The sequence below is a fragment of the Coturnix japonica genome, chromosome 5 (assembly GCF_001577835.2).
Source record: "Coturnix japonica isolate 7356 chromosome 5, Coturnix japonica 2.1, whole genome shotgun sequence".
NCBI classification, from domain to species: domain Eukaryota; kingdom Metazoa; phylum Chordata; class Aves; order Galliformes; family Phasianidae; genus Coturnix; species Coturnix japonica.
The window spans coordinates 16,110,142-16,118,212 of NC_029520.1; the positions used below are offsets into that span (position 1 = coordinate 16,110,142).

Consider the following 8,071-nt stretch of genomic DNA (forward strand, 5'->3'; position numbering starts at 1 on the left):
TTAATTGACTTTAACAGAACTTTAATGCGCATCTAACTCACATTTTGCTGTATTACTTTTGTTTCAGAAAAATCTGGATTCAGTGGCATTATATAATGAATATTTGTAGTACTGTTTTTGCAGGGTTGTTGAGTAAAGAAAGATTCTGTTTACTATTTTTAATAGCCTGGTACTACTTGGATTTCAAACTGCATGAGATATGAATGCATAAATACAGCAATCGGATCGGTTCTAGTTGCATCTTCAGTTGGCTGCCCACCGTTTAATGAAACTGAATGTGTAAAGGTCAGTGCTTACTGCATTGTTTACATTCCACCTATGATTCATGATTGCATGAAAAGATTAACATTGACAAAGGATTTTCTGTCCTCAAGAAGGGAGACATTTGTAAGTTCTTGCAGCACCTGCAGTTTTGTTCAGATATTTGAAGATGAAAAACTCTTAACTATACATGTACAGCATGCCACCAGACTCCCCAGTTACACAGCTGGAGATGCCATGTTCTCAGAAAATATCTTCCCTTCTCTTGGAGGTTTGTAATATCAAACTCGTTTTTCATGCAGCTGTCTGAACTTGGATGATTTTCTGGGTTGAACAACTTTTATAATTGACTTTGTGTGTAGCAATTTGATTCATCACGGTGGTAAGGAACGTTGAAGAAAATGAATGATCGTCCAAATATCATTACAGTTTTCAACATTGAGACATAAGGCTTTTTGGACTAGATCTGCGGGGGAAGCAAAAGTTCTAATCTGTGAAATCATTTTAGACTAAGTAAATGTATGCAGGGAACAATTCCATTTCACTCGCATTCTGTGTTTACATGGTACACAAGCAGGGAGCAGTCCTAGAATAACTAGATGGTTATAGCTCTTTCTCACTGATAACAATGGTTTGGCTCTTCAGAGAGAATCAAAACCATATAAGGTTATAAGGATATAATGGTGAATTTCTAGAGCTTTATCAGGAAGATTTTCCTAATAGTGAGGACGTGCAGATGTATATGAACAGACGTTTGAAAAAATGACTTTTTTCCCCCCATCATCTTTCTTGATCAGGTTGGAGGCTATGTTGTACCATTCCTGGATGGATGTTGCAAAACATGTAAGTGATTAATGAAACATACAAATTTTCTCTCACTGAGACTCACCAGAATGTCTGATCTGTTGTTATTTTAGAAGTAAGTTTGATTCTTTACTGCATGGAAGGTTGATTCTGATCTCAAAAGTTGCTTTCTTCCCAATCTCATTTATGTGAATACTAGTGAATCTAGTGGAATTAAATCAGAAAAAAAAGGGGTTTAGCTCTGAAGGATTTATTCCAGTGACACAGACTGTGGCTGGCCAAGTTGCTAATTTGCTATCTTGAGTACTTTATTCTTCTCATGTAAAACTCTTAAAAATAATAATTACTTCATCTAATGCTACTATATTTTAGAATGTGCCTTTAAAAATGCTTCAACTGCACTCACATCTTCATACCTGGTTAAAAATAATAATAATAATTGATCTACGCTGTTTGTAAGTTAATGCTGTAAGTAATTAACTAATTGTAATATAGTCCTGGATTCTGTTAATAGACATATTTCAAAAGGTTTCAAGCAATGTATTTTTAAAATAACTTGCAAAGAAAAAAAAACACTCTTATCACTCTTACCTGGAACCAAGGTCTGTTTTGGTGTCTATGAGAGCTAGTAAAGGGGTTCTGGAAAAAATAACATAATTCTCTACAGAATATGTTCTAAATTTGCTAATTCTCAACTATTAATCATAAGCTAAGTATGATATCATGAAGAAAGAGAGTAAATCTGAGCTCCATTCTCTTCCAGTTTTTACCTGCAGCTCCAACCTGAGAATCTCATACTGTCCAACAAAAGTGGGGCTCACTGACTGAATGAGCTGAACACCTAACCTGAAGCATTTAAGTTGTAATACCTGAAGTTGACAACCTTAAATGCAATGTAAAAGGAGACTTTTTTTTTTTTTTTTTTTTTTTTTTTTTTACTGGACAGTGTCATATTATTTTTTTTTAAAGTACAACATTCTCTTGCATAAGTGGGTAGAAAAGTGACCCTAAAAGCTAAGGATAGGAGATAAACTGTAGGAGAGATCTTGGTTGGAGAAATGTGCAGGTATTTCCTACTGGTTGGGATCATGACTACTAGATATGACATCATGTGCAGTTACTGCAATGGGATATATTTTGTGAGTCAGGAAACACTTTTTCATTTCATTTGTTATGCAGTATATGCTGTGGTACAGAGCTTCTTGAAACTGTTGATCTGCTTTTTTTCTGCTACCAGTCACTGTAATGTAATAGTACTACATCTTCATGATTTTTCATTGTAATGGGCCTGTGCTTTAAGCACTTGTTCCTAGCTCTTTAGCTGACTCTCCATTGGCTCTCTGAGATTAGTTTTTGAGATCATCTGACATTACTGTTCAATGCCTTACTAACCATACAAGCCAGGTTCTGAACAAAACAGTTATTAAGGCAGCTAAAAATCTATTAATGTGGTTTTGATTTTCAGCAAGGCAGAAGATACTACTTATATATTTAGGGAGGGATCATGACCACGCTCTTAATTATTTAAGACAAAATAAAGTTTTTAATGTAGGGTGTGCATCACAATAAATTAACCACTTAAAAAATAGCCATTGACTTTTGTAGATTTGCATTTACAAGTATGTCCATGTCGTTGATTTCACAGCTGTTTATAGATAGCATGGCCAGTGAATCATGTAGTTAAGTCCGACTCAGAACAAATCTGGCATGAGAGCTATCAGTGAGTTGTTACTGTGTGAGACATTTTATGAGAAGGGTGGTCAGGCATGTCATTTTATTTTGAAATACTTTATGATTAGAAACTGTTGTGATGTTTGCTTTCATTTTAAGAAATGAAGTTCTCTGTGTAAGCCTGAAGAGTTCCACGAAAATTCAAAGAGTTTTTACCAATATGGCTCAGAGAAGAAAATACACTATTTCTTTCTTGCAGCCCCAAAGAACAACTTAAATCTGGGATAGTAGATAGTCTTAGTTATACTGACATAGATCAGAAACAATTTTTTTTGAAGACATCTGGGCTTGAACTAGTTAAACAAATAAAAGTAACAGATCCAAGATGTAATACAGCATCCTATGTTTGAATTGTTCCTGGTTCTGACATCATACAATGCAAGTAAAACACAGATCTCTTAATGTTGAATTCTTTTCTCAAATATGTTGAAATCTAATAGCTTCAAAGTGTTTCATATTGATAAGGAATCCGTTATAACATATAAGCTGTTCAACGTCTAATATTCTTACCAGGTTCTTCCGTGTCAGTGTTCCTCCCATTCCCTGTTAGCCCAGTCACTCCTACAGCCTATGCTAGCTGTAATAAAGGTACATTTTCCTGAAATTAGTAGAATCAACCCAAACAGCATCATTGTTGATTCCCAACAATGTACTCCCTGATAGGAACATCAGGCCTTATGTTATCCGGTTATACCAAAAGCTTCAGTATAGTAGAGCTGCTTATGGTTCAGAATGGCTCACATTGTGGTTTTGTTTTGTTTTTCATTTTGCACTGCATGGGCAGTGCATTGTTGTTAGCCAACAATATACTGTTGGTAGTAAGCACTCGCGTAGTCCTTAGCTTTGCTGCATGTGTAAATTATTGTGTTTGAAAAACGTACCCCAATTCTGTTCTGTGTACAGTGCTGTAGAATGTAGACACTAACGGCTTTGCTTGTTAAAGTTAGCTTAATAAATAACTGATGTGCACATACTGTTTCAAATAGCTTTGCCTACAGTGGCATATTCAGTAGAAGTAGCTCATTTCTTTCCCTGCTGTAGTAAGGACAGTTTACTGGAAATAGCAAGTCTGTGCTTACTCCGTGAAAACTGGAGATTTTATTTGTTATCTTTAATAGAGGATGATAACTTCTGGAGTTGTAACCCAGTATGAATGCAGTTAGCTTGGCACTTGTGTTGTGAAAACATCTCTTTGTGTTTCTGTAAGAGAAATGATGTTGACTGTAATTTTGCACACTGCTGAGTGACATGTATTTTGTTAAACTACGCTCCTCACTCTAGGAATACTACATTGAAGTCTATATTACTCCTTTATGTTGACGTCACTTTAAATGAGAAAGCTGTTGAATCAACTCAAAAACAAGGAAGGAGTTTTGACCATAAAGAACATGGAAAAGAAATTCATTAACATGACCCATATAAGAAAATTTTCACATGTTTTGAAAGGCTCTTCAGAGAAAAGTATACCACAGTTAGAGCTCATTAAAAGCCACTGGACATTAGCATGCATACATGGAAATACTTTATATATATATTTCTTTGTGAAATGTGATGCAGTTTTGCTGTAGCCCAGATGAAGCCATAGCCACAGCTGCACTGAATTCCCCATCCTATACACCATGTGTAATGTAAGAGAAGAAAGTGCATGAAAAAGACTGAGAAACATAAAACAATGGTGAGTGTTTTTTATATTCAAAAGTATTTTATTCTTCTTTTCTCAATTTATTTTTTTTTTTAACCTAAGCAGCAAATATAACTCAATAGTTGAGCACTAGCAGCTGTTTCTGATTGTAGATATTAATTTCCTTCCAGGAAAGTTCATTTCTGTTCTTTCCTTCAGTCCTTTTTTTGTTTTTAAAGTGGGGGGGAAATCCCCTTCCCTGCCCCCCTAAATTCACAAAAATGTTTCTCTATTGGAAGCAGTTTAAACTGATTTGACAGCAATTAGAGCAGAAAACTGGACACTGGGCACTAAGATTAAATAAAACTCTGTCACACTGAAGTATTAGGTACTGGTAAAACCAGTGAGTCTTTAATTGCCCTTGCTTTTATGGAGGTAACACCTTTTTTTTGCTTGGCTAAAAGAAAATGCAGTTTTCTAAGTAAAGAGATGTGTGAGTGCATCATGCTGTGTAAAATCTGCTAAACTGTGGAAGCTTTTATAGTGGAATGAACTAATTGTTTTTCTTGCAGACCTTCAATGTGATGTGATTTCTTCAACATGAAGAGGATCATCTTGAGAAAATACTGCACTTTCTGATTTCAGACAACTCAATTTTAGACTGAACTTGTCTTGCTTTTCTTCAAAATGCCCAGAATTCTCTCCTTAAATCAAGTTTAACTGTGTTTATTTCATTTCTTTATTTATATCTTTTTTTTTATTTCATCACATACTTTGTAAACACTTTTGTGAGATAAAATGTGAACAGAATGCAAATGCAAATAAAATATTTAATTTATTCACCTATGTTCTTTTTCTTATTTAATAAACATATACAGAATCCCTCCCTTCCCACTCCCTCTGCTGAGCCCTGGTTATTTTCAGATCCTGGTGTTGTGTTCATTTTAAAACTTATCTATATTGCTGGAATTTGGTTGTTACTATTAAGGTTTGATTTATTTAACAGAAAATGCATCTTATGTATCTTTCACAAGCCATCTCACAGGAGGAATTGATCAGTTTTACAAAATTTTGTGAAATACAGCATAGACTTGCTCTGTAAAAGGCTTCTGAACTAAGAATAAAACTTTCAGAGATACAAGATACGGGAGACACAAGTTGATGAATTTTAAAGAGTGAACTAGAAAGTTTTAAAAGCAGTGACTTCGATGGAAAGAACAGCTAATGTCACAAGGACTTTTGTAGAGATGCATTGGGAACATTCTTTGCCTCTTGACACTGTAACACATTTAGTAATGTTCTTATCTCTGAAATGTTAAGGAGTTAAGCAGCTCATATTTTTTCAATTAATGCCCATTTTTGCAGGTAAGGAAGATGGGAAATTCTGTAAAAAGGTGACTGTTAGGATGACCATTCGCAAGAATGACTGCAGGAGTAACACACCGGTAAGTAAATAACTATGAAATTTTCTTTTAATATGATAATAATAAGAGGGTGAAAGAAATCAAAAATCTCATGGTGCAACTGTTCACATCTCTGTTTCACAGATATGGAAGTTTGTGTTTCTTTAAGTTATCAGCAATCAGTTTCTCAATTAAGAAGAAAAATGAGGATGTCTCCCACACTTTTGAACATTTTTAGGCTCAAGTTAATTTGGTGCAAATCCTAGCTCTCATTTTACCCTACAGTGCAATTAGTAGTTGTGAATTAACATTGATGTAACAGACACTTGCCAGTGATATACTGCAGTTGAAACTACTGCAGATGTGTTTAATTTTCCATCTGTACTGGGAAAGTGTTTCAATGCCATCTTAAATGCCAACAAAGAAAGGGTCCTGAAGTTCAGTTTAGACAGCAGCATGAGCATATTGTGATATATATAGGAAGAATGAGGCACTATCTATATGTCTGCTGAATGATTTATGGTTGGAAGACACCAACCTCTTGCTGGGCAGTAAGGCAATGTGAGCAGTAACAAGAGTGCAGATGTCTTGTGTGAGATGTGTAAGAGCACCTGAAAAAGCTGTCATAGAAGAGTATAGTGTAACAGCTGTAACCCCCAAACTGACACTGAGTACATTTTGTAGACTGAACTGTTGCACAGCCGGAAAATTTAGTCTCAGTGTTAAGAAATGCATCAAAGAGCAATGCAAAACCTGATTACTGAACTTGAAAAAATTATGAGTTTTGGTGTCTGTTTCTGTCATAGGGTGTCCTTCTGTTCTAACATAGTAATGGTTATTGGATTTTTCCCTATATTCCTCCTTACTGTTGCCAGCATATTAACACCAAATGAGTATATTGCTGAAAATAACATTGTAAGAAGTTGCTGAGAACATTCAGTGCCATGTTCAAGCCATGGTTGCTATGAATACTTTTAAACTCGAAAATGAAGTTGTTTCTTTGTGTGTATTAATAGCCAAACTGTGCTGTTCCTGAAATCAACAGGAAAGTCACCATTAAGCTCAATGAGATAAAAGTTGAAACGTATCTAGGCAACATGTTTTAGTGTTTATTTATTACTCAATTGCAGTGGAATTCCATAAGAGGATAAAATAAATACCTACTTTTTCATTACTTTGCACTTGGTTTTGGGTGCCAATTTCTTTAGACTGTCTTTAATTTTTTCTTTCATTATTATTTTTTTTTAGAAACTCCTAACATTATTTCCTAATTGCTTAAATTTGCTGATATCTTTATATTTTCTATCAGGTGAATATTGTTTCATGTGATGGAAAGTGCCCATCTGCAAGTATATATAACTACAACATCAACACATACGCGAGATTCTGCAAATGCTGCAGGGAGCTTGGACTGCAAAGACGAACAGTGCAATTGTATTGCACTAGTAATTCAACCTGGGTCAGCTATTCAATTCAAGAGCCTACAGACTGTTCTTGCCAGTGGTCTTAAGAACAAAAAAAATACAAGGAAAGTAAACAGTCCAGCTGCTACTAGCATAGGATAATCTGAATGTTTGTAAAAACAATAATTACCAGCTTAATGTTAAAAGATAAAGGGACAAACACATTTTTGGACTTTTCTCTATTTCTAAGGAACGGGGTTTGCATCATTTGTGTTGGGATTTGTCTTCACTTCACAGGCATTATTTTAAGAGTTCTTGTGATATGTGCCAACTTAAAAGGTGATTTATATTTGAAACACCTCAAGGGAAAGAACGCCACCTATTTTGTTCTCTGAGGCTGACTGAGTGCTCTGAGGCACCCATTCCTGTTTTAAATTGTTGATACGTGGGTGTATCTAGCAGCAGTCTATTATTCTGAATGCATTGCAATGGTGCAAATAGATTCGGTGTCTACTAAGAGAAAATGTTTGGACAATATGAGAAGAACTTTTCAGTTCAAATCATCTTCCTAATGCAAAATAGATTATGCAGGGGAAATGAAGATACAAATATTATTTTTAATCAGGGGAAAATTCTCACTTTTAATAACAGTATGTAATATTCCCCGGCAATAATTTCAATTTTTTAGTGTGTTTTATGTCATAGTAAAAAGTAGAATAGCCAATATGTAATGTATAGCACAGACAGACTGTTCTAGGTTAGTCATTAGGAGTAATGTTTTCTTTTTTCTAAACAATAGAACCTAAACTGAAAATACAGAGATTGAACAAATAAAAACCATTTTACAT

General features: G+C 34.9%; 1 protein-coding gene across 2 annotated transcripts in view; it reads left to right on the forward strand.

Annotated features, from left to right (window-relative positions):
• OTOG (otogelin) overlaps positions 1 to 7,403 on the forward strand; it is an 84,564-nt gene extending 77,161 nt beyond the window's left edge. The window contains exons 54-57 of one of the 2 annotated variants that reach the window (XM_015864149.2): positions 166 to 285; positions 1,059 to 1,104; positions 5,783 to 5,862; positions 7,130 to 7,330. In XM_015864149.2, coding sequence (XP_015719635.1) covers positions 166 to 285; positions 1,059 to 1,104; positions 5,783 to 5,862; positions 7,130 to 7,330 — 447 coding nt within the window. Of the gene's footprint in view, positions 1 to 165; positions 286 to 1,058; positions 1,105 to 5,782; positions 5,863 to 7,129 lie in introns of both variants that reach the window. The other variant, XM_032445043.1, reaches the window with a different exon arrangement.
• Positions 7,404 to 8,071: the final 668 nt, after the last annotated feature.